We start from the raw sequence: 27,194 nt of genomic DNA, 5'->3' as shown, positions 1-27,194 counted from the left end.
TTAAAAGCTTTTTTGAATTACATCAAAAAGGGAAACACACAGTGTGTATGGACTTCAAGGATATTTAATAATGAGTAGTGCAGCTGGGATCTTCTAATTATTTCCATAAGTATCAGTTCATCAGAATAGTACAACTAGGTCCTAGTGAATGACACAGACTGTTACAAGGATTAACAGGAGGAAAAAAAGCTTCTTCTCCTTTTTCATTGACTAAATAAATTTGTATCCATTAATAAATCAAAGTAATAATTGAGTAACGACCATTTAAAAACTGATTTTCTTCTTTTTCTTTGAGTTTACTTTTGGTGAAAGTGATCCCAAATAGTTACTTTTTAGAATGTCTATTTTATTATCATTCTGCAATGTAGCTAAAAATCCCTTAAAATGAAGTATTGCTTCTCTGAACATAAGTTATCTTATGGGCCAGTTAATTAACTGATGTGCTACCTGAATTCATTCCTGTACTAAAAGTCATTCATTAGACAATTATGAGACCATTCAGGAGCTTCAAATAGATCTTGGTAGTATAGCAGAGATAATTTGACATCCTTTTGAAAAGAATAAAGAAGAATTTTTCAGTGTTCCTACCCTTTCTCCCATAATCACAGGCACATAGAGGAAGATCAATATATTTTGAAAGCTAATCTCTGACAGTCTGATCTTTTTTGGCAGGCTGCTGCTAACTAGAAAAGCCTAATCATTTCCTGAATCTTTAAGAGCTATTCAGGTATGTTCTTGCGCATACCTTGGAAGCACTAACTCCTCCTTAAAAGGAAATATCCTTCATCAGACCTTTCTGACGCCCATGTTAATTTAGATCCAACCAGAAATTCATTAGAGTTCTTGTAATCTGATTAGAAAGTAGTACAACAGAAGGAAAGTTTGGTGACAGCCTAGGCACGACTGTGCAGTGATGCATACAGAAATGTAAACTTACATAACTAGTTTAATATTGCAAACACAGAGCCAAAAGTTCAGCGCTGCATGAAAACAGTACAGACAGTCCTGATCTAGGGTTTACATCAACAGGATAAAAACCAGGATCTGTATCTCACTAGCCCCCTTAGTTGCCTGAGCACTCCCCGGTCCATGTGAAGGGTTTCCTTCACTCTTGTGTGCATAAATTGTTACAGATCACACTGGAAGAAACACGCTCCTGAACTCTGCTCACCTGTCAGCTGAAGGACTGCGTTGGAACACAGGGGGAAAGGAGGTAGTTTTAGATCCCAGTCTGCAGAGTATGCAGATAACTAAGGTCAGTGAATACTGTTACTCCCCAAGTGGAAGGAGGAAGAAGTAGAAAAAGGAGATTGTAGTGATAACTGAGAGTCCACCACATGGCACTCAAAAGGGGACGATATTTAGAAGATGCCAGCATCTTCCTTTTAAGCACTGGGGTTTGACTAAGTCAGCTTTGGGACATGGAATTCTTGGTCTGCCTCTCATTGCAAGCTCTCTATGCATCAGCCAGGTGTAATACTTTGTTCCTCCACTCAGCACTGTCAGGCAGTCTTGTCCCTCCAAACCAGAACTCAGTGCTGTGGAAGCCAGCATCAGGACTGGCCACCATGGACACAGCAGTCTGAGACACAGGAACCACCGGTTGGCAGAAATCCTACTGCTGTTGTAGGATTTTTCCTCAGAAGACAATATGGACAAGTATGTGTAAATGGGCTATCACGGGGAAAAAACAAACAAACAAACAAAAACCCCACCACCACCCTCAAAAAAAAAACAACAAAAAAACCAACAAACAAAAACCAAACAGCTACCCCAAGAGAAAACAATATTATGACCACATAATGCAACTTTATGAGCAGAAGTAACATCTTCTCTAACCAGAGAGATTTAAGCCAGGTTTACAAAGAGGATAATTTATTCTAGTGATCAAATGTAGTTTGTACAAGGCAACTACCTTCAGAAATCAGCTGCCATGACCCAAGATAATTCCTCATTAATCCTAGGATGCTTTTTCCCATTCGTGCCCTCAGGGACCATATAACTTGGAGATGACCATGAGGTGTAATGTTAGGGGACAGCTAGGATTTTTGACACTCAGGGCATGGAAAAAGGATTGGGAACTTCTAAACAAAGGAAAAATGTAGTTTTGGAGTGAGGGGAATGGTGATACCAGCTTCACAGGCAGGTGCTGCAGCTCTCAGAAGAGGACAACTATGATGCGGAGCACTGGGAGGGAGGGTGTTGTAGCAGGTGATTTAGGAACAACTGTGCTCCCAAACAACATGGCATCACCTCCAGCCCAGTCCTGATACAGCCACGTTCTCCATCAGTCAGAAGATATCCATATATGTTATTTAAATAGGGACCCAATTTTTATTTGTCCTCTTAAGAGTTTTATTTTAGTTAGGGTTAAATGCTTTCCATGTATCTTCAAACACTTATCTTCTGCCTCTGCTTTTTAAACTTTCCTCTTCCTAGATTAAATAGTATCAGTGAAAGGTCACTGTCCACACACATCTTGCCGAAAAAAACCCATTCCATTTTAACCGTCGTCTATCCTGGCAAGGGAAACACTCAGTGATAGGATAGTAAGAGTCATGAAGTGCATGCTCGGTGAGCAGGGATGTTTACACTGAGTCCTTTAGATGAAAAGGACCGCATTTGCCAACTCTTGGGAGCATATGAACAATTAATCAGAACATGATTCAGTAGTAAACACATGCTACCTGTATGAGTAACACCTGTTTGACTCAGTCATGTTATTTAAATACTATATTTAGATATGAAGATAAACAAAATGTACAAACTGCTAGATTAGTGGAGGGGGAGAGGCTAGAGCAAAAGAGAGGGGTCCTTGCCCTCAAGATTTAAGATTGTATTGAGAAATACAAATATTTAGGGGAAAGTAATTGTCACTTTTTAAATTTCCTCTGAGAGTCTGGGACTAAAGAATAGATGAACTGATATTCTCTATGTTGCCCGCACCTTGTCCAGCACTGCACAGCACATCCAAAATGTTGTTCAGGTCAAAGAAAGGGTGGCTGGTGCTACCTTTGTAGTAAAGACATCTGATATTTTCTTCACATTTTCATATGTGAACTGTTGATACTTCACCATCACCTAGCTTTTTGGTGTGAGATGGGACTGACTCCTTGAATAAGATCTTTCAGAAAGACAATATGCAGTTTCTACCCACACAACTTCATTCATCCCAGGGTTATGTTAGTAAAATACTATGAAATCCCACCAGTGAATAAACTATCAGTAGTTACATCTACACTGCTAAAAATAACTCCTGAAGAGTTCCATGGCCTTCATGGTTTCAACAGCTTTTATCCACTTTATTCAGAACTACCCTCTCTGCAATGGACTGGCCACATTTCTGTGGTCTGCCACTTAATCTGAGTTTCCTTTGTATCTCATGTGGTGCACTCAAAACCTCAAGACATACTGATTACTTCTTGTCTTTTAACAGTCCATAGTGCTGTGTATGAGTACTGAGCTGTGTCACAGTGATGTTACACAGAAAGCAAACCCAGAGATATTTTTATAGTCCAAAGTGAATGGTATGGATTGCATACTCTAGGATATGCCATTATGGTGTGCAGAAATGAGGGCACAAGGACCATGTTCCAGGACTGCAGAAGATAGAAAGGACCAAAACTGTCCTATAGAAATCAATTTTTGAGACCAAACTCAGGAATAAACTATGCTCAAAACCAAACTTCACTTTCATCTGAAAGTGAACTAATTGGTTCACTCCAAAAAGAAGTCTGGAAGTTAATTAATATGTATGCCATGTCCATGACCCACCTCAGGATACAGAGTAGGTAGCAAAGTCATTTGGCAGTGCTTGAGATGGCACCTGGCAGACGTAAGCTAGAAGCTGCAGAAAAGGACGTTATGAATCCATCCTTGAAAACCACCACGTCCTCTGAGGTTAGGAGTTCACTTCTACATCACCTTTTCCAAGTGCTCTGCTATTTCTCCAATTCCTCATCTCAGAATGAGATGGCAGAAACCTTTGCCAAAACTGTTGCCAGCTGTTCCACAGGCTCAGTTTATACCTGACCTAAACTCTTTAACCAAAATACAAGATGTACCAGCTGTGTTCCATTTTGTCCTTCATTATGCTTATCAGCACAATAGAAAATAGAGCTGATGAGGATGTCAGAGGACAATATTATCTTTCCCCAAGCCTCAAGGCAAAATCATCTGCATCAAACTTTTCCTTGTAGACAATTTCTTGACAAAGAAAAAAAAAAAAAAGAGAAAAGAAAAATCAAAAATCTAGATGCCAACAGTCCTTAACTAGCCATGGAGTTAAAGCCATTTTCCTAATATCTATTTTTTGTCTTTCTTACTGTAAATCAGTGCCACAGAAAATATGGAAGACACTGGATTACATTGTTTTTGCACAGTCCCTCATATTTTTCTAAACTGAATTGCATGTTTTCCACTACAAAAAACCTGATTCCATCTGTCTTTCCTCAGAGGTCATGTCTTTTATACCCCTTTAATTTTGCTTTCTTCCATAATTCCTATCACCCACATCTTTCTTGAAATAACTAAAATTAGACACAGCACTTCAGCTGAGGACTTAACAGCGCTAAGCAGAGAAAACACTACTCCATGTGTTTCACATATGACTCTTCTGTGCTTTTATGAATTTTGCCTTTTTTTACGGCAGTTTGACATTGTTGGCTTCTGTTCAGTTTTCCATCCACCATATATCCTAGATGCTATTCTGCAGAAAAGCAGCCTACAAAGTCAATCCCAACCTCTACTTATTGATAGATTATTCCTACACAAAGATAGTATCTTGTGCTTCTGCATGAAAGAATGGCCTCTTATTTGTGTTGCAAGTCCATAACATGTTTATATTAATTGCCAACTCTTTTTATCCCCTTTGCCCTTAGACTGCCTTTTCATGAATAGCAATAATCTTCCTAGACTCAAACTTATTTTCTTTATTCTGTTGTCATTCCTCTCTTTTTTTTTTCTAAAGAATCATGAACTTCATAATTCCACCAGCACTTTAATTCAAATTTTCTTCCTTGATCGCATTCTACTTCTCAGGATGAAACATAGAAAGGCCCATCTCCAGTTGATTCTCTTACCTCTTCAAGGAAAATTTTGTTCCCAGCACTTTCCAAGAATTTCAGAGGGCTTTGCACCCCACCCCCTCCTTCTTGTCTGTGTTGCCCAACAGATATCCAGGCATGTAATGGTTTCTTTAGTCTTTTCCTTTAGCCAAACTAATGAAACATCATCTTCCTAATCTTCCTGGTCTGACGGACCAAAAACATTGGTTTGCCTTTCTCCTGATAAAGGGAAGGCCTTAGAATAAGTAACTTGCTTACATAAGGCAGTTCCTCCTCCCTTTCCTTTTCTTTCTTCCCTCTCTTTCTGAAATAGGTGTATATCTTGGCATTCAGTCCTGTGAATTATTTCTGTAGGTCTTTATCAGCCTAACTCACCATTTTGATAATGTATCAAGTTTTCCTGTTTAACGTATAGAAAGGGTTCAGCAGAATGACTGCCTTCTGTGCTTCCTATGATCTTACTACTTGTATCATTCTATTACTTAGGGAAAAAAAATAGGTATTTTCTCTTGCTTTGTAGAAAGCAATGGACCATATTGACCTGATATTTTTTTAAAGGCAAGAAGAATTATAGTAATTACTTGAGAAACCTGCAAATTCTTCATCCTTATCAATTAAGTCTCTCCTAAAACAGACGTGCAAACTTCATAGGAGAGAAAAAATTGCATTCCTTGTCTTTGTTCTTTGAGCAAACGTATGCTTGTAAAACCATTTCAGCCTCAATAAATTCTTGCAAGTTGTTCTGGTGAGAAACAATTATGATTAAATAGCTATCTTTGATATAACTCTGCTTAGTTAAAAGAATCGGAGATGTACCTGTTCCCTAGTTTTAGGAAAACCACAAATAATTGTTTTGCTTGGTTACAGCATTAGGACTTTTGGGCAACATAGCTCAGACTTTCTCAGAAAGTTCAAGAACAGTTGTGACATATTTCTTTATCTGGTTTTTAATTCTTCCAGCACTCACCTCTACCTAGACTTTCCCCACCCTTTGCATCAAATCCCTGATAGCTCTCCAGTTGCCAAGGCTATAGTAGTATACATAAAACTTGGGTTTGATTCGGAGAATTACAACATTTTAGTTTGCTGTTCCCTGTGAAGAAACTAGAAAACTTCTTAACTTCTAGTTTGCAAATGTGATTAATATTCCCAAATGTTTTGACTATCTTAACCAATGGTGTAATTAAGCTTTCCTTAGTAAACAGCATCTGCCCCAGCTGGTATTCTGAAACTGTGGGCTTTCTTTTTTTTACTGTCTCAGCTAGGTTTAGCATGGATCACTGTGACAGAGAATGGGGAAAAGATGATCTCCTCTGGAAGACAGAGAAGCCCACAGCTGCTCCACAAGAGAGTCCTTTTCATTCCCTGTGGGTACTTGGTAGTGCCAGTTTGCAGAGCCCAACTTGGATCAGTCAGGCAGTAATAGAGAAAACCCTACCTTCCCCCTCCAGATATTAATTAAGCTTAGGCTGAATCTGTCTATTCATTTCTATATTGACAAAAGTTAACTATGTAGGATATATTAATAAAGTCCCATATTCATAACCCAAATGGCCAACATCCATAACCTATTACTTAGTGAATTCAGTGAGGAACTAAGAAGATAATGAGCCATTCTTTTCATGCCCACCAAAATATGACCTTCTTTCAGAGTAAGGGTGCAAGTACCGTACCATGACTACAGCTACTACCGGTGGTTATTAATAATAACACTGTTGAGCTCAAGTATAATGTGTATATCCCTGTACTGCTGTAAAAATGTAGCAGTTGATTACAACTGATAGTGGCTACCCTATAGCACCAATGTTCCACTGTGGTCTGATTTCTGACAAATAAATGAGAAAGGAGAACTTTTTCACTGATTCTGGCAGGTCTTTTCTGGATGAAAACAGGTACAACAAAGATGCAAAAGTCATGAAGCAACTAATACTGAAGAGCAGTAAGTAAAGCTAATGGTTTTTTATAGCTCCATCCTGTTAATTACAACCCAGGTGCATGGGAAAGGTAGGTGATCAGCTGTGATTAAGGTAATGGCTCAACTACTAGCCCACACTCCCCTTGTGTGGCTTATGGGTGAAGGGTGGGTGTCTTGTTGGTGCTCTTCTGGTCTGTTGCGGAAGTCAAAAAGCAGCAAGCAGCTGTGATGCTTATAAAACACAAAGTATCTTCTATCTGTTATTCTGAGGACTTGTTCCAGTGAAGTTGGGTGTCTATTACTTTTGCATGCCATACGTTGTATTCTCTTCAGTGTTAATGCTTTGCTGGGGAAGTAAGTTCTCTCTTCCAGCTTGTGGGTTTGGGGTTTTTTTGGGGGGTGGGAGGGTAGCGGGTTTTGTGTTTGTTTTTAATAATGTTGTGCTTATAGTTAATAGTTCTTTAAAGTGGATATCTTTTCTAGTTAAGTCAGTTATGGTTGGTGTTAATTAATGATACTTGATGGTGGTTAATTTTGCTTTTCCTGTCACTGATTGCTTTTGGACATATGAACCAAGCACACAAAGGCATGGGTGAATATTTTCTGTTTGGAATAGAATACTTTTCAGGTGCAGTGAGTATTTTCCAAAGTTATGCAAAAGAAATAGCATTTCCTTTCTAAATCACCTTATGATATTTTGTTCTAATGCTTGCCCTAAAATTACAAGGGCATTACTGTAAACTGCCATTTCTTGTGTTGCTTCTCTCCCTTCTTTTATTGATGGGAGTCTTCTCTGCTTGACATGTGCATGTCTTAGTCCAGAACACTTGCTTCTGTGAAAATGTCACATTGTGCTATTTTACTTTTTTATTTAAGCACAGAGTAGTTAACTGTAATTTGACTACAAGTCTATGTTTCTCAGTAGGTTAGATCAGGGATCTTTTTCTAGGAGACTATTTCTTACTCTGTCTTTTCTTCATTTTCTTGTTTAATCTGTTTGTTTATGGTTTTGGTTTCCCTCACGTTGGAGATGTTCATTATTCCATAGAGTAATGTCACTCCCAAAAGAAAGAATAGAGGGGAGAGAGGGAAACACCTTTCTTCTTGCCACCCTCTATGTCTCTTTTTTTGTGCTATCAGTTGCTTGTCCTGCTCATCTCACACACAGTTTTTGGACTGCCTTTTCTATGCAGGGCAACTCCAAGGCTTTTTCTTACTGGGCAAGTAGTGTGTTGGGCAATGGATTTGAATCATAATCAACACTTTATTGCTACTGTGTGTGAATAATTGATAACAAAGCTTTGAAAAGTGACAGTGTCTGTGTTTCAGAGGTACCAAGCAGTCCCTAGATGCCAGTGATCCCAAGTAAGATCCGTGGGTATTTAGGAGCTCTGAAAACTGATCCAAGTGAGGTTTTTTGAGTTCATACTGCCCTCATTCCTCTACTTTGCAATCTATGTGCTCTGTCAGCCCCACGCCTATCATCAAATCCAGGCATTTGCTTTCTAAGTGGGATGTCCCTATGTTTAAAATTTTATAGTTTCTTCTGAAAATAAGTTAATCACCTGTTTTAACAAAAACTGAGATATGGTGAGGTGTTGTTCCCATTGAGATGAATAAGAAAAAAACTGTTGCCTTTGGTGAAGGAAAAACTGTGTACAGCTGTGAACCTTGGGGCTGGGACAGTGAAGTACTTCAGCTTGCTGTTCTGGCTCTTCTGCTAAAATCTGTAAATGCAGATTCTGCATGGCAGCAGAAGCCAAAGCTTTTCGTAAATTTTCTGGAACAGAGAACACAGCCAATAAGGTACCGTTATGCAGGCTTAATGCTGAGTCTTTAATATAAACCCTGGGTAATGCTAATAAGATAAGAAAGTACTTTAAAAAGTAATAGGTCTGACATGTAGGAATTAGATTCAAACTGAACATATAGGGTCCCAGTGGGCAGGAGATGATGAAGACTAATAATGCCTTTTCTTCTGAGGTTCTTTTAGGGCATTACAACCAATATGTAAAATGTAATCTTAATCCTGTGGGGAAGACAGAAAAGGGAAGCTTAAATTAGAATGAGTCCTGAACTTGTTACTTGAGAATAACTTCAGCTGAGTAACTAGTTTAATTATCTGGGACCTGGCTTTAGGATAATGGCATCTGAGTAGATGGGAAAATAATTAGGAATTTATTTTTCATAAACACTTTTAAAGTGTTTAATAAAGGCATTACTGGAAGCAAATAATGCAGATTCCAGTGGGGGAGAGGAAGCTGAAGAACTGTTATTTTTGGGGTTGTGCAGAAAAACTGTTTACCTGATTTCTTCAGAGGAGAAAAAAGAAACCCACAACCCTCTAAGCTAACCCAAAACAAGAACCAGTCTTACTTTTGCCATAACAAAACCCCACACAAATTTTGGGGAAGAGGTGAGGAAATAAATGAGCAAAGTGTGATGCTTAGCTTCTGTAAAAACAACAATCAATTTAGCTAGTTTTGATCTTCATGTCATTTAGAAGTGGGAAATGAAAACACTTAATAACATTTCTTAGTTCCAATTCACCAGCACACATTTACAGTTACTTGAAATTCACCGAATGCAGTGAAGCAATTCCCCAAACGTGATGTGACCTTGCAGATAGCTTTCACAAGCCTGAATTTTTCACTGGACAAGTGTATCTTCATCAAATACTCCCTCGCGTCTGCTTATCGGCAAAGTTTTTCAAACTAAAATTCGTCTAGTTTTAGTAGCGGTGAGACTCAAAGGTAGAAAGCGATACCCTGATAACGGGGCCGAGCGGCTCGCTGTCTGCGGGCCGTTTCCGAGGGGGCTGCCGAGGGCAGGAGCCTTCGGGCCGAAATCACCGACCGAAACCTTTTTGCGGACCCCTCGCCCACGGCGACTCGCTGCCGGCTGCGGCACCGACCTTCACCTGAAACCCGAGCGGCGGGAGGGCGGGCGGTCAGGCGGCGCCCGCCGCTATAAAGCCCGGGGCGCGGGCAGCTCCCCCGCTCCCCCGCCCCCCCGCCCCCGCGCAGGGACCGGGCCGGGGGCCCCGCACCGCCCCACCGGGGTGGCCGTAAGGGACCCACGCGTATGGGCACAGCGCGGGTTGTAAAGGTAAGATGAAATAACACGAGGGGAAAAAATGGAGCCAGAAATCTGTCTAAAAGGATGCTTTAATTATTTTTTTTATGTCAAGTTGATTATATATTTTGTTATCATTATTATTTTAGTGTACATCAAATTCATGTGTGGTCTTTTTTTTTTTTTTTTTTTTTTTAACCTGTATATGTGGTGCTCCAAGCTTCCCTAGGCTTTTCTTCTTGATATATCAGTCATTTACCACCTCTAGATGTGGCTTAGCTGGTGTATGGCATAATGCGTACGTGTATCTTTAGTCTTTATTGTTACAATAATAATCATGTTACAACTGTTCAATAAGTTTTAATCAAACACAAGATATCCTCTGTTCCATAATAGATCATCCACAATATTGTATATGAATGATCTTGGGATTTAGCATAAAAGACTACTAAAACAGGCTACTGTGTTAGGTTCCGTTGTAATAGTTGGCACTGTTCTTAATAGTAATAGTAGTTCTTTATCACACTATTATGTATTTTTTTAGTCATTATATTTAAGTAGGACAGTGTTGATACCAAAATGTAATGAGTCATGGAAAAACCCAAAAATATTTGAATGTGAACTCTTTAAATATTTACTATTTGTAAATGTTTTGTTGCTTTTTTTAATGCAGGTTTTGATTAATGTGACTTTCTCATAAGCATACAAGGAAGGAGAACAATGAAGGACCATTTTGCAAATTCCACAGAAAAGGACCTCTCCGATGATGGTAAGCCACGGCCCTGAAAGCTGTGTGTACAATTCAGGAATATATTCCACAGCTCCAAATCTAAAGGTGCATTAGAAGTCGTTCCTGATTGCCATAGTGGTTTTACAGAAGATAACACAATGAGTTGCCAGTGAACTACAGCCACCACCTAGGAAACATTTATGCATGAATCGTTCCACCAAGTTGAACAAAATTCATTTACAGGCATAAAACTATTTAGGTGGGTCCTAACCTGGGCTTGAAAATGCTCCAAAGAAAAGCTCACTAAGGTGGAAGCACATTATTGCCTTCAAATGTTTGTCTAAATCAGTCTTTATACACTGACTGACATTAAAAACAGTATGTGGAAAATTCTGTTCATAGTGAGTCAACAGTTAAGGTAAATGTAAATTGGGAGTGGCTGGTGTGTGGAGCACTTTTCTCCCCACGTGATTCACAGCTGCCCCCCTACCGTGATTGCTTATCCATTTCTTTATCTATTTATTACATCTCATTTTATGCATTAAGAACCATTAACTTTCTGGGGTAGGATTCCTCTTTTGTGTAGATTTCTAAAGCCCCTAGCACAAAGAAAGTAGGACATGTGGCAACTACTGCAATACAAAGAAATGATGAAGATGGTTATTACAGGTAAAGACATGATTCTTCAGTTAACTTGCATCTATTCTGTGTTACCTAGAGCAATTATAATCTTTGCTATAAGCAATTCCACTTATTTCGGTAGGGCTTCTCCTTGTTTGCATTCAGTTATGTGGATGTTTGCAGAATTAATTGATTCTTGCTTTTAGTCTTTGATAGCCATTCTGTATAAATGTATTTTAATTGTAAAAATGAAGTTTGTTTCCATCTTGGAAATAGAACTGGAATCTTTTTTCTGGAGTAGAGGAGATGAACTGAAGATAAAGGAAGTTTCAAGAAAAATTCACCAGGCTGTTCCAAGAACATGAGAAAAACTAGTCTTTAAGCTTTAAATGCAAAAGAATCAGCAAAGAAAGTTGCAAGAAACTGGTACAAAAGATGGGTTACTATGTTAAAAAACAAGTCTGCTTTTTATTTCACAGAATCTGCAAGCAAGGGATATGACAACCCTTCTTTCCAACATGATGAAAATCTTGAACAATGTGACCAGTTAAACCCCAAGAAAAAAAAGTAGGTATTCTTTGAACTTAACACATTGACGGCCGGTGTATTGGGTGTATGGGAGCTGGGAGGAGAGTTTAATATGGTTTTACCAGCAAAAACTCATCTTAATTAGTCTCTTGTATTTTCCTCTAGGAAGGAAAACGAGAAGCCAGAGAAACAGGTGGTTGGCATTTTTGAATTGGTTAGTGTCCAGTCTGATGGTCTGCTTTATATTCTTTTCTTTATTTGTCATTATGACTTCTTTATGAATTGGAATTAATAGGCAATCAAAAACCAGAGAAGAAGCCTGAGACCTATTGATGCTAGATGTCTTTAAGACTTGGCTTGTTAGGTCAGATTCCCCTCTCAGTGTATTGGTAGCACTGACAGCAGTTCAACCTTAGTGCTGTTGGAGGCTGAAGCTCACCCCTGCTGAGGCTGATCTAGGACATATATGCTGCACAGGCCCTTGCCTTGGCTCTATTTATAAAGGATTTACCCCGTGTTTGACATCTGGGGGACCTGCTTTCTGAGAAAACCAGTGGTATGATTCTGTGTCAGTTTTCCGTACAACAGCTATTTCCAAATAACTCTCACACGTGGACTTGCTTATTCTGGAACAAGAGAAGTTTTATTCTTCTCTGGTTTATTCCATGTCCATTTACACTTTGGAAGGGGGTTAGGACAGTCAGGAATAAAATGTTCTGATTTCGGATTAACCACATCCAGGAATAGCTATGTCAGTTTAAATTCACATTGTTCTTTAAACCAAACAAATGTTCCAGGGTAGACAAGCCTTAAGATAGTCTCTGCTGCAGACATTTTCTACTGGTAGATATAACCCAGGTGCTGGTCAATAACTCACTCTTGTTTGCATTTCAAAGGCATTATCTTAGTAAATATGTAACTTATTGGAACACCAAATGCGATATATTGTACAAAGCAGATCATCACTTAGAAATGTGGGACATACACTTCTTTTTCCTGCTGAGCTGGGGAAGAATCACGTCTCCTGCCAATATTTCCTTAGAAGCCTTACTGAGTACTGATTTAAAGGTGTATGAGACCTGCTACAAAATTCTTACGTTCTGAGTCTACCTTCACTTGAAGTGTTGTTGCTACTTAGAATATGTAGGTAGAAACAGCATGTTCTGTAAGTCTGCTGTACTCTAACAAATACGTGAACTGTCAGGCATAATGTCACTCTTTTTTTTCTCTTTTTTTTAATGCCCACATAGTTTTGCTATGCTGATTGGGTGGATGTCCTTTTGATGGTAGTTGGTTTGATCGCAGCTGTTGCAAATGGTACTGGATTGCCACTTATGATCATTGTCTTTGGAGAGATGACAAACAGCTTTGTGCTAAGTGGTGTGAAATCGAATGTGTCAGAAGGTAAAAAATTAAAATTAGACTTCTTTACATATCAGTTAGTTTTGCTACAGGGACTGATCCCCCCCCCGTCCCCCCCCCCCGGACTATGAACTGGTGCACATCTAAACAAGTATATCAGGAGCAAAATTAATCCTGCTGCAAATGACCCAACCATTTTAATCAATCTTTAATGGCTAGACCAGGACAAAAGCAGTGGGTTGGTTGTGCTCTTTATGAATGAACTTCAACTTTGGCAAGATAGCAAGGAGCATGACCTGTATCATCAGTTATCAGGCGCTAATTACTAGAAGCTCCTTAAAAATAAATGTGTATTTGTCAGATGATTTTGTATTTTGTAAGTGGGGTTTTGCAAAATACAAAATATTCCCAAACTGATGACGCTAGATTGCCATGATTTATATTCTACATATAATATTGTCACAAATATTACAAGGTTTTTTCCTTACAGATACTTCAGTAAATAGTTCCAGCTGTCCATCAATTCCAGGCATAGATATAGAAGGCCAAATGACAAAGTAAGAGTCTTTGTAGTTATTCTATTAACAGAGTATTGGGGCATTTTCTTTTACTGTGTTATCTCTTTGAGCAGAAGCCAAATGTTTGCCTTCTAAAAAAGGCTTCCCAATAATGTATCACAGGCTTCAGTATTTACTTTGATAGGGTAAATGAAGACTAATTGTTGCTTTGTGTGTCTAACTTCTCTCACAACATACAGTGGGGTCATATGGCCTTTCGTTCCCTTATCACAGGTTTGCTTACTACTATGTGGGAATTGGCTGCGCTGTGTTGATCCTGAGCACCATCCAAGTATGGACGTTTTTGATTGCTGCTATGAGGCAAACAGCCAGGATCCGGCAGAAGTTCTTTTATGCAGTGCTCCATCAGGAGATGGCTTGGTTTGATACTACCCAGATAGGAACGCTGAACACTAGGCTGACAGAGTGAGGCTTCTGTTCATTTTTTACCCCCCCTAAATATGATATTTAAAAGAATACTGCCATTTGTCTTCTATGGAGTAGCCTACAGAGAGTTTAAAAAGAAAAAAACCCAAACCTAAACTATGAAATATTACAGCTCTGAGGGAGAAATTAATCATCCTTTTCGGCTTCTCTTGTGCAGTTTCTGTGATAGATGCATTAGAAGGAGTTTTGCTGTGAAATGCCTGACATTGGCCTTCTAACGTCCATGACGTACATGGCAGACAGTACTGGATAAACAGCTTTGCTGTCTCCAGCTAGTTTACAAACACTGAAAGCTCTGACGCTTTATTGAATGAAAATGATCTTGCATATTAACATCCAGCCAGATCTCAGGCTGGACTCTGTCCAATCAGTTAAAGTCTTTGGAGCTTTTCCATAGACTTAAATTGACTTAGGGATGAGGACTGTATGCCCCAACATGCAATGGGACTATATGCATGAGCATAGATGACTTTTTTTTTTCTCCTTTTTCTGGATTTTAAGATAGCTTTGGACAGAGCTGTATCCCAAAAGGTGTAAGAGAAGCTTAAATGAAACCATTCTCAGCTCTAGTATCTGTATGTGCTGGGAAGAGAAAATGGGGAAGGTAACTTGTATGAAAAACAGAGGTTCTTCCAAATAACGTTTTTTCTGATAAAATGGAGATAACCCTTGATCTGAGTCTGTAGCCAAAATTAAACCATAACATACATCAGAGAGCTGAGCAGGAGGAATCATTTGGAGCTGGTCACGGGAGGCTGTTTGGTTGTTTACTTGTATTGCTCCATTTGGATTCTGGATAAGGAAACTAGGTCATTTGTGACCTAGTGACAGGGCATAGAAACAGCAGAGAAAGATGGAAAACACAGAAAATGAGTCCTAAAAACAGGAGGTTTCTGCTGTGTTTTGGCCACACAAGAGACTAATGGGTACCGTTCAGTAGTTGTGGTTAGAAATTTCACTGTGCCAGTTAGGAAATGGGAAAGCTTCTGACATTAGGCCACACAGCATGAAACGGAGGGGGAGGGAGTTAGAATGAAAGGAATTCAAAGCTAACATATCTTTTTTTTTTATTATTGTTATTTAAAGTGACATCAACACCATCCACGAAGGCATCGGAGACAAGATCTGTATATTTGTACAGTTTTTTGCCACGTTTCTGGCAGGGATTATTATAGGATTCATCCATGGGTGGAAGCTGACACTGGTGATTTTGTCAGTCAGCCCTCTGCTTGCTGCGTCAGCAGCAGTTTGGTCAACTGTAAGTGTGTGTGGGATTAACAAACAAAGCAAACCAGAAAAACATTATGATTCTTATGCACAGGAAAGGGGGAGAGCATGAGAGAAACCTAGTGTGGTTTCTAAGTTGGGAGGTTGGCCCCATGCTTACTTCATTATTTCCGCTCCTCCTGTAGCTTTTTTCTGGGTTCCCAAGCACGAATTTGCTTGTCATATTCCTTCTGTCCACCTAATCTGTCCTTGTGCCACATGGCAGGAAGTTAACCTGCATCAGAGCATCTTCCTCATACAGCGATTTCCTCATGCAGAGCATGGGGGAAGCCCAAGCAGGTGCTCACAACCCTCATTCTTCCCTCTTAACACAAATGCCTTTCGAGCTCTTTCCATCCACACATACGCAACACCACATCTACTGCAAATAACTTTCCAATTCTCATGCTGTGTAGAGAGTAGACCCTAGGACATACGTACAGCTACTGCAGACTGGAGTGATACAAATTAGTGAAATATCTGGAGAGGTTTCCCTTTCAGGTAGGAAAACGTTTGTACCCTTGTGATCTGTTCTAGCCACATTAATGGCCACAGCTTGTATTCCTGAGTGGTTACTTACACATTGTACTAGGAGTTTCTTCTACTTGAAGCATTTCAAATAAGCTAGGAAGAAGAGCATTAGAAGCTGTCATGCGACTGCCTTGCTTGCTTCAATGTCTACTGGTACTCTACATTCTGAACACCTCAGACACCCCCAGAACAGCTATGGCACACCTCCCTGACCTCCACCCCCTCATCATAGTGTAGTTCATAGGCTGTCCTCAACTTGGGAGGAAAGTAGGTCAGTCATGAAGCTCATCCGATGCTTGTGTAGTCTTTCACTTTAAAGAGGACACAATGAGAGAATGGGCTGGGTTTGGGGGAAATTCAGGGCACAGAGGGGAGTTGACCCCCTCTTTCCTTAAAACCTCATCTTGTGCCTTGAACATTGATCATTCTTATTCACCAATACAGTACATCTACCTTTCAGTAGGCTGCAATAACATCTGGTTTTCAACTTTCCAGCTTCTGGCATCACTCACTGCTAAAGAGCTGTCTGCTTATGCCAAAGCAGGAGCTGTGGCAGAAGAAATTTTGACAGCAATCAGGACTGTTGTGGCTTTCAATGGACAGCAGAAGGCATTAGCAAAGTAAGTTTTTGAAATAATAATTATACTTTAAATATGGAAAAGAAGTTGGGCTGTGGGATGGGGTTTTTTGTTAGTTTGGGGTTGGGTTTTTTTTGCAGGGGTAGGGGAATGGGATTCTGCTTAGTGTCATTTTATCCTTCTATAAGTGGATGGCTCACCTGAAAATAAAGATGTGTAAATAGATCTAGTAGTAAATACAGGCTGTTTAGTGTTATCACAGCAGGATAGACTCAAGTGTCTCCTCTGAGATGTGGAGTTGAATTTAAAGTGAAAGTGGCGGGAAGGTTATCTTTACTTAGTAGTCAAATGCAGCAAAGCATGCGATTAATTGCTTAACTTCTAGAACATGTGCACTGCTGTTCTGATCTTTGATTAATGAGCTTATATTTAAGCTTCACTGGATAACAGCCTTAAGTAAAATCGCATCACTGGCTTTTATTACTTTAATGATTTGCAAATAACACTTGTAGTTGACCTAATCCAGTGTTGGCCCAAGTCACATGTAAAAGGTGAGGTGGATATGGCTGACCACAAATTTATTCACAATAACAGTCGGTATACAAATACACCAATGGCATTACCAATACCATGCAGTTGGGAAAGGCAAACCAGAAGACCTGATCCATACTGATCCACGAATCTCTTCTGTCTTTTTGAACTCTCATGTTTGCTCTGGTTATCTGTGAAATTTCTAAGGTGATGTTAGCCCTAGCTTGGGGTTCTACAGCCTGCTCCTGCATTTGTCTGCTTCCAAGGTCTGAGCTCTGACTACCTTACAGCACTACATTCTCCTTACTGGGATTTGTCTTTAAGTTGCAACAATATTAAGACCCTTTCTGCTTACACAGTAAAGGCAAAAAAGTCTGAAGATGGCCTGGATCAGTTGTCCCTCTCCTCACCATCTTTTTGGTCCCTGCAAATACCAATGACTGAAAATCCAATGGTAGGAGCTGGTTTAGGCTACTTTTTTGTTTGTTTTTTGAGGTCTAAAGACAAAATAACAGATACCTAGGTAACTCTGTGCCAATAAGGCCTTTCCTTTCCTCCATGGTTGTCCAGTCAGCCTCTTCCACATCTTCACCTCCATTTAATGTAAAAAACAAAACAAAACAAAAAAACCCAACAACCTGCTGACTCTCCTAAGAATATTTTCTACTAGGGACAGACAAACTCCTACCAGGGACTCACTAGGGCATTTTGCAAACTGTGGATTGTGACTCCTACACAGCTCTTGAACGATGGCCTCAGAGTTAGGAAAACCAACCTTTCACTACACGGTGCCTCCACTGATGGCAAATGTTTATGCTTGCAAGGGACCTTCAGTCATCTTCTGTTTCTGGCAGCAGCTTGGCTCTTGCTCTGTAGTTGAGTGCCCACGCGTACTTGTTACATGGCTTAAATCCAGCTCTCATTTCCCTGGAGGACCTATGATACTGCTGGCTCAAAGGTAGGGCATGGTTTTAAGAACAGAATGAAGCCAAAACATTTAAATATATTTGAGTAACAAATACAGTGTTGGTAGCACATGAGCAATTTACATTAACGAAGTTAGTGCACGTTTTTTTAAGATTCCCTCCCAGCTGACTGAATTTAATTTCTTCCTACTATGGGGATATTTTGTATAGAAAATGTGTATTAGGGAAAAAAGCACAAGCTGCTGAAAATGTAACTGACAAGTGAAAAGACACACTATTCCTAGGCTGTGCTTTCCATGATGAGCTTGAGTAAGTGAAAGCTATTAGCTGGAAACTATAGATGAACAAGTATGAACTATCCTTAGAAGAAATAATTCTTGGATTGAACTTGTCAGACTTTATACTGTCTTCTGTGTCCACTGGTTTGTTATGTTCCCATATTAATCAGTAACCTAACCTAAGGGAAAGATTCCTGACTTCCCAGAATGGCCAGTAAAAGAACAACTCTGGCATCAGAGGGAGCTCTGGCTTCTATTTGTCTACCTGCCTTCATCCATAGTGCTTGGCTTGTTTGGGGGGTTTTGTTTTGTTTTTTTAAATGTGGAAGACTAAGCCTTACCTTTGATGGGTAATGTTGATAAAACATTTTCAAGGTTTCCTTTCCGGACTAAGGGAAACAAATAGCTCAAGAGTGGCATGGTGTCTTCCATCATGATAATGAAGTCATGCTACTCAGTTGTTTTCTAAATATGTCTTCCATAGTGATATGACAATGTTGTCAGCATATGTCAGAGCAGATTTATTCAAATGAACTGTATCTCTACTCGTCCTCCATTTAAAAAAAAAAAAATAAAAATCTGTATTCTCTTAGTGAGACTTTAATTGTTTTTATGGCAGAAATCCTTTTAATCAAAAAAGGGCACTGGGAAATATCAATCAGAATGACATGTGGTACCTGTCAAATTAATGGTTTCCTTATCCACTTTCAGATATGATGCTAACTTAGAGATGGCTAGAAGTGTTGGAGTGAAAAAATCCATTACCACTAACATATCTCTAGGTGTTTCACAATTTCTTATCTTTGGATCCTATGCACTTGCATTTTGGTATGGAACCAAGCTCACTGCTGAGGAAGAAAATTATGACATTGGCCATGTGTTAATTGTAAGTACAGTAATGCAGCTTTGAAAAATGCTCTGTAACTTCAAGAAAATAGTTATGTAAGTAGTATATATAACTATCTCTATTTTCTGCCAAGTGCTTGCTAAATTAGGTGTTAGACTCTCTTGGTAGAAAAGAACTGAAAGGAAGGAATTCATCTTACATAGTTTTTAATCTAACAAGTTTGAACAGGGCACCTTGAATTCCTACTCTAATCAATATAGAGGCAAAAGTATCTGCACTCTTCTTGCTTGTCTTGGACCCTATCGTAGGACAGGATGAACAACCTAGACCTCATGGTTAGGCAGCAAAGACAAGTAACCAAGACTGCCAACAAAATTCTACCTAGATGCTAGGATTAAATGAATCCCATTGGCGTGCTGACTGTGTACTGGGAAGTCCTCAACATCTCATTTAGCCACAATGTCTTCTCTGCATTTTGTTGTTGTTTACTTGTAAGCATTTACTGTACATTACCAATATGTCTAAGCTGGTATTGGTTTGAGGATATTTCGTTATCTTCTTGCCATCAAAAGTTTGGCCTCATGCTTAATTTTCATACTAAAGTGACTTCTGATGTTCTGCCCCCTCAGTATCGTTCCTAACAGCATGTCAAGTTAATTGTGTGTTGGTCCCACAGGTGGGATTTCAGTTAAGAAAATCTGGACTAAATTTTGCAAGCCTCTTAACTTTGGGAACATCTGGAAAGCAACAGAGAAAGATATTTGTTCTGTTTCTAGATGATACAAAATGTAAAAGCATCAAAAAAAGCCATTCATGTCACAATGCCATGTATCAGTAGTTACCAGTTACCCCAGGACAATGGGGAGTGGACAAGAGCAACTGTGAAATGCACCTTTCACTTTTGCATTTAATTCTCTTGGAAAGGGTGCAGGGTGCACTAGGAAGACTTGGGCATTGAACAGCCGGGCACTGGTGGCTCTGTAATCACTGTTAAGTGCGACGCTTCCCTCTGTCTCCCACAGGTGTTCTTCTCTGTGCTCATCGGAGTCTTCTCCCTGGGCCAGGCAGCTCCCAACCTGGAGAGTGTGGCTAATGCACGTGGGGCTGCCTATGAAGTATATGGGATTATCAATAAGGTAAGTATTTAAATAGAAAAGAAGTTTAATTTTTTTCTTTTCTTTTTTTCCTAGAGAGATGTAACAAAAACATTCAAAAGTCCCTAAACCATGAACTCTATAGATATCTGCCACTGAAGCCCGTAGTATTTCCATTCGTATCGTGAAAACTGCTGCTTTATTTGTTACCATGAATGTTGGGAAAGCTGGCATGCATATCTGAGACTTATGGATGAGGTGTTTCTCTATTAGACTTGCAGCTGCAGAAGGAAAGTAGTAAGGCACTATTCTATTTCTTAAATATGTGCGTATGCACAATTTCAGCTGAGCTGTTTGCTGTTTTGGGGTTTTTTGGGGGGAAGTTTGTGGGGAGGGGATTAATAGTGCTATTGAAAGCTACAATATAAATCTACAGTTGTTGTGATGTTGCTGTGAAAAAGGGTTTCCACATTGTTATTATCTTGATCTTGCGGTGTTATGCAGCAATTGGATATCTGTGTATATAAAATATCTTAAACAAGTAGGACTAGAGAGTTAACAGAAATGGATACACTGCTCTTGATGTGATATATACCCCCTCCTATAAAGGTAACTGCGGGCCATGTTTTGGCTGCAAGATAGTAGAGTGAAGTTCTGCAATTACGGATTTTCTGCTGTGGATTTTGTTCCATTTGAAAATGCGCTATATTTGTCAAAGCAGAACTCATCGTTAGATGTTCACCTGTGTTAAGCCTCCTGTGAGTAAAATGCAGCAGCTCTGCAATGGTGTGCTGCAGTGTAAACTAGCAGCTAAGAAACTAAATGAGAGAACAATATATCCAGCTGAAATAGCAGTTCTAAAAGTGTAATAATAAGTAATATATTTTAAAAACCTCTTTCCAGAAGCGGCTCATAGATAGCAGTTCTAAGGAAGGCTACAAACCAGACAAGCTCATAGGAGAAATTGAATTCAGAAACATCCATTTCAATTACCCATCCAGACCTGATGTTAAAGTAAGTGTTCATTTTGGATTAATCTACTGAAATTCTGCAGTCAATGTCCATATTTAATCTTGTTGTTGAACGCAAAATGCATTCCTGTCTTCAGAGAGTGTGCACTACTGGGGGGAAAAAATAATGTCCAAAGACAAAGCTCTAGATCTATGGCCACTGGCTACCTGATCACTGTTCTCATGCTGGATGAAGCTAAGAAGAATGTGTTGCTTTTAGTCTGAATTTCTGTGAACAAGAGCTCTGATAAACAAAATCTTTTTTTCCCAAGATCTGTCACTAAAACTTCCAGACCTTACACAGTTAAACCAGGAAGTTGCTCTTTCCACTCCCTTGCTTGTTCTGAGTTGCTGTCATATCCCGTGTGAAAAGTGACCTGTGAGATAGGCTTTACAACAATTATGTCATCAAATGGATTGAAACATATCATCCTAAATATACATTTGGAAGCCAAATGCTATTTTGGGCAGATGTTAAAATTGCTCTTCAATAAACAGATGTCCCTATTCTTTGCCAGTTGAACTTCCCTTAGTAACTGTATTGTGCAGTGCTATGTACGTCATGTCATGGAGATCTACTTTTGTGGTGATACAGTTGGTTTGACCTCTCTACCACATCCAACTGTTCATAATCTTCTGAAGACATTGGCAAAGGTGAAAGGAAAAGGGATTTGCTGGCTGTTGTTATTTGAAGAAAAAAGTAGAAATAGAGATGTCAACAATTAAAAGCTGGACATGCCAATTAAGGGGTGAGAGTGGGGAAGTTCAGATCACTGTGGCTATTTCTTCAGCTGACTCTTCCAAACTCAGTCATCTGAGGTCTGTCCCATCTGTTTCCAGGATACTGGGGCTGCTGAAGGAAGACCCAAAGTTAGGCTTTCTGCCTAACTGAAGTCAGTGCAATGCATTTTCTTTCACTCTTGGCTCAGAAATCAGAAGTGACAGACCAGAGTCTTCATCCTTCTTCCTAAAAAATGCTGTTCGGGTCGATGAGCAATGTTATGGGTTTGCAAGCCAAATGGGAGGGAAATAAGAAAAATTTTGATGTCCTTCCCAAATCTACTGAGTCAGCAGCTCTCCCTACCGAGGATATCAATGTTAGTTAATAGACCCAAAAGGAATCAGCAAAAATGCATAGAAGTTATCCACAATCTCTCAAGCAATTAATGTAACACAGTGTAATCTCCCCTGCCCAGGCTAAACCAAATCAAAAAGATCTAAGGAGTCTAGCTATTGTCAGTTTTAATCTTGACAGCACCTTGCCCAATAAAAGAGAGTTAGAAATAGCCTATTAGGTGGTTGCGACTATTTACATCTGGAGAAATTACAGTATCCAGAAAATACTTCTTACTTGATAATCCAGGCACCAGGATATCAGCCTCGTGGCGATACAAACCCTGCTGGATATAAGACAGGGAGAGGAGAGCAATATTGCAACTATTTTAATCTCTTATTATAAAAACATGTGTAGGCAAAATTATAAATCAGCCTGGTATAAACAAGAAGAGTTCCCATAGCAGCTAAATATTTTGGCAACTATACAGCATTACTCATATATGACATGGACATCTTTTGAGGTAAAATGTTCTTAAATGTGAAAATGGCAACAAAGATATCATTAATCTGTAATTACTCCCCATGATGCTGAGGCTGTTAACAATAAGGATTGGGATTTATTAAGGGCTTTCCAGCAGTTACCTTGTCAAAACAGCCATTTATAGTCTAAAAATAGGAAAAAGCAGGCTTGTTTCTCCACAATAATATTTGGCACCTTAGAAGTATTTTTTCTGTGGGATTCATAACTAGATTCATAACTAAGCTCTATGCCATTGTCTAAGCATTGGAAAACAGAGGACAGAAGAACGTAAGACCCCATGTCTGCTACCAGATCACACAAATTGGAGAAAATGAGCCATCAGGTTTAGAGTACTGTGGCTGTGTCTATATTAGTTGATTTGAGTGTGCTGGGGAATTTTCCCAGGCACTGGAATGCAATGGTCTATGCAAGGGAACTCTTAAAATGTTTCTTGGCATGAACGTGGCCCGTTCCAGTTATCAATCTTCTCAAATAATTCCCAGGCTTGATTTGATAGTCAGAAGGATCCAGGGACCATTCCCAAAAGATAGGTTGCATGTAGCCATCCTGTTTCAAAGGCTAATACGCTTCACAAACATAGATGCAGGGTCTTTCCTATCAGTATCCCAGAATATTCCCAGGTACATTTAACTTACTAATATTGTCATTCCTTCAGACTGTGCCCTTTACTACCACCTTGATTATTGCTACAGTTACCTTGACAGATTGTTCTCTAATCCAACTTGTCAAACTAAGATATGTTTGTTTGTTTTATTTCTTTTTCCCAGATCCTTAAAGGTCTAAACTTGAAAGTTCAAACTGGGAAGACCATTGCTTTGGTTGGTGCCAGTGGTTGTGGAAAAAGCACTACTGTTCAGTTGCTGCAGAGATTCTACGATCCTGTCCAGGGAGAAGTGAGTGTCTGCAGATGAACTGTAAAGACTGAAAGCTATTAGGATAAGTATGAGTTTCCCACATTAACTGAACCTCAATTTTTATTTTTTTGAGCATATCTCTGCATAGTACGGTATTTCCATGATTTAAATTTCAAATTAACTATCTTCTCCTGTTGGCTGGACTCCATTATTATCCTCCTCCTTGCAGTACTATGCCAGAAGTAGTAAATACCACAAACCTTTGAATAGATGCAAGATCTAAATTTAAAATAATTTTCATCAACTCACTGTTAAGGTTCTGTAAACTTTTTTAAGCAAACAGTGCTCCACTCTATTTTACTTCCTTTTCCTTGAATGTAAACTAAAACCTGGAGAGAGTTTTCCTATTTCAAATGCTTGTTTTCTTGACTCATTTTCCTCTATCTGCTAACCCACAGGAAAAGTTTCCATCATTACACATTATATATCTGCTTTACCACTAAACACTAGATCTGGTCAATAAATGGTAAATGCTTTTCATAAGAAATTTCCAAAGGAAAAAAAGAAGGAAAATAAACAATATATTTTTAAGGAAAATGTTCTTTTTGTATTTAATATTTGAAGAATGTTACTTAGTAGTTCTTACTTCTAGTTGGAACCAGGTAAGCATTCCAAATATTGAACTCTGTCACTACATAATGTGTCAAGGTGACTATTATCAGGACAGTAGTTTCTTAAATTTAGTATTTCTGTGGCTGTTCATTCCTGCTCCCATACCTCAGTTTACTGTTCCTCCCCTGCGCTAAAGTCAGTGTTCATAGGACCACATTGCAAATTATCCAGGTTAAAAATAACTTTTCCTTCCTTTTTAGTCAACTTGGATTACTTCTTTGATCTGGTGTAAAGCACAGCCACAGGGCCAATTGTGTAGCCACAACTGCAAGGGCAGCAAACTGGCACAGGGACATGAGAACAGGGTAAAAAGTACACAGGGAAGCTGGAAAACTCTCTAAGCCAGCTTGGACAGCACGGTTATTGAAGAAGAAAAAAACCCGCACCAAACAAAACCCTGCTGTCTTTTCTGTTTATGCTGCTCCTCACCATTTTTCTAGCTTGTGCAGTGGATGGAAAAACTACAGTTGTAACTTCGCCCACAACATAGTTTTCTACTAAAGATAATGGATTTTTGTCCTTGTAGCTGAACTGAAGTCAAGTAGTAGTAATTAATTGATTTATTATGAACAGAATGCTTTTCCTCAACTTCTTTGACGTACACTTTTCCTCTCAGATTACCTTAGATGGTCGAGATATTCGGACGCTTAATGTAAAGTGGCTGCGAGAAAATATTGGCATTGTGAGCCAGGAGCCTGTTTTGTTTGCAACAACAATAGCCGAGAACATTCGCTACGGCCGAGAAGATATTTCTGATGCTGAAATTGAGCAAGCAGCCAAGGAAGCCAATGCTTTTGACTTTATATCTAGACTGCCTGATGTGAGTTCATGAACTTCTTTTGAGTGTAAGAATGAAAGGTCCATTTCAGCCGGTGTCCTGCTTCTGAAAAGGAGAGCATGGGAATTTAAGTTGTAGTATAACTTCCCAAAATACTCTTACAGCCCCCGGCAGCTTTTGGTTGAGGGAGTTTCTGGGCTAGATATTGCGCCTTTGGTTGGTTGTCCTCAAAGGGTTTGTGCCAAAGTCTGGAAAAAACGTCAGTGTCTTGAACTCAGGAGAAAGGAAGCTGCACAGCTGTATTTACCGTCCCTACCCATCTTGTGAGGCATGGGAAGAGTTTAAAGAGAAGATCCAGAAATCCAAAGTCCTTTGTCAGGAGCCGTCTGTGCATTCGATAGGAAATGGGGGGGTGGAAGTAAGTAAGTATGCCCTGAACCAAGGTTATTTTTAGCAACTGGGAGGTTGAGCATTCCATCTGCCTGAGATTCACAGCTTTGAGCCCTCTCCTGGCAGTAGATGCCTTACTCTTTTCAGGGTGGGAGTAGGAAGTGAGATCAGTCATTCAAAACACATCCTCATGAATGGATATGTCCTTCCTTTCAGTCCTGCAGTTAAGATGTGGAAAAAGTGCTCACCCGGGATTTGATTTCAAATTCTTCTACTACCTCAGAGAGAACAACTCCCATCTCTCAAGCATGTCCCACTTCTATAGCGTGTCAGTCTGTTCCAAGATTCCTTCTCAGGAAGTTATTTGATGATATTTACTCTTAAACAGCTATATAATAGAAGACTGCAGTGGATTTTGAGACTTGCTGTTTTGGATTGAGTGACACAGTCAGTAGGAACTGAGCCATCGCTCCAAGTGGGGTGTCTTGGGTTGAGAGAAGGGAATGCTAGAGGTTCTGGTGGGTCCTTAAGATCCCAACCCTATGGCAAAGGTAGGCAATCCTCAGCAAACGCAGAGAGACATTTTGTAGGCTTGTCTTGAGAAAACTCAGGGTTTGGAGCACTCTCTGAACAAGTAGTAATGATCAAGACTTTAAAGAACCATAAATTCAAAGTTAGGCTTGTAAAGCATGCAATGGGGTAGGAGGGCTTGGCTAAGGGCTAGATGGATGGATGTAGTTGCATGTTTGCTCTGCCCTTGTTCAAGTCAGATAAAGCTACCTCTTCTCTAGAAGCTGAGTACTTATGATTGCACAGAGAAGCAAGGATTTCAGCTGGGACATTCCATAACTTCTGTTTTGTTTTCTCCTTTCTCAGAAATTTAACACCTTGGTAGGGGAAAGAGGGGCTCAGCTGAGTGGGGGACAGAAACAGCGAATAGCTATTGCCCGTGCCCTGGCAAGAAATCCCAAGATTCTCCTTCTGGATGAAGCTACTTCTGCACTAGATACTCAGAGTGAATCCATAGTGCAAGCAGCTCTGGATAAGGTAGGAGTCATGTTATTGAAGCTGCCAGTCACCAGGAAAAGGTGCAACAGCACTTAAAAAAACCAACCAAGCAAAAAAACCCATACAATTTTCACTGCAGGCTTCCACTGGAATAAAGAACACTGGAAAATAAAATTTGAATGGATGTTTTAAAAAAAAAAAAATTTTTTTTAAAAAATTTAAATGGATGATTTCAGGGTTTTAATAAGGAGTTTAAACGATCAAAATCTTACTTGGGAATCATGCCTATTTGTTTGCTTTTTTAAACATTATTACTAATTACCAAGACACACTCATAACCGTAACTTAGGCCTCCTGCACTTACTTCCTCAAATCACAATTGTTCATTTGCTCGTGAAATATGGATGGCATCTAACCAAGGCAAAGCGTTAAACTGAATGGCCTTTTGCAGCAGATGACTAGAAATGTGTAATGTTCCTAGTACTCGTTCTTCATTGAACAGTTGCTTCACAATTTTCAGGAAGCTCTTGGGA

At 39.5% G+C, this 27,194-nt stretch overlaps 1 protein-coding gene across 11 annotated transcripts in view; it reads left to right on the top strand.

Annotated features, from left to right (window-relative positions):
- ABCB5 (ATP binding cassette subfamily B member 5) overlaps positions 1-27,194 on the top strand; it is a 78,410-nt gene that overhangs the window by 12,731 nt on the left and 38,485 nt on the right. For 9 of the 11 annotated variants that reach the window (XR_012834118.1, XR_012834119.1, XR_012834121.1 and 6 more), the window contains exons 1-15: positions 9,983-10,089; positions 10,730-10,825; positions 11,887-11,974; positions 12,101-12,149; positions 13,186-13,339; positions 13,788-13,854; positions 14,089-14,280; positions 15,388-15,559; positions 16,594-16,718; positions 19,123-19,297; positions 20,281-20,394; positions 21,256-21,366; positions 23,727-23,852; positions 25,102-25,305; positions 26,530-26,700. Coding sequence is in view for 6 of the 11 variants with exons in the window: in XM_075746042.1 (XP_075602157.1) it covers positions 10,777-10,825; positions 11,887-11,974; positions 12,101-12,149; positions 13,186-13,339; positions 13,788-13,854; positions 14,089-14,280; positions 15,388-15,559; positions 16,594-16,718; positions 19,123-19,297; positions 20,281-20,394; positions 21,256-21,366; positions 23,727-23,852; positions 25,102-25,305; positions 26,530-26,700 (1,797 nt within the window). In the remaining 5 variants the exon portion in view is untranslated. Of the gene's footprint in view, positions 1-9,982; positions 10,090-10,729; positions 10,826-11,354; positions 11,456-11,886; positions 11,975-12,100; positions 12,150-13,185; positions 13,340-13,787; positions 13,855-14,088; positions 14,281-15,387; positions 15,560-16,593; positions 16,719-19,122; positions 19,298-20,280; positions 20,395-21,255; positions 21,367-23,726; positions 23,853-25,101; positions 25,306-26,529; positions 26,701-27,194 lie in introns of those variants that run through there. The other 2 variants (XM_075746039.1, XM_075746038.1) reach the window with 2 other exon arrangements.

Source organism: Balearica regulorum, chromosome 2 (genome assembly GCF_011004875.1).
Source record: "Balearica regulorum gibbericeps isolate bBalReg1 chromosome 2, bBalReg1.pri, whole genome shotgun sequence".
Classification (NCBI taxonomy): Eukaryota; Metazoa; Chordata; class Aves; order Gruiformes; family Gruidae; genus Balearica; species Balearica regulorum.
This window is presented reverse-complemented; position numbering and strand designations above follow the sequence as displayed.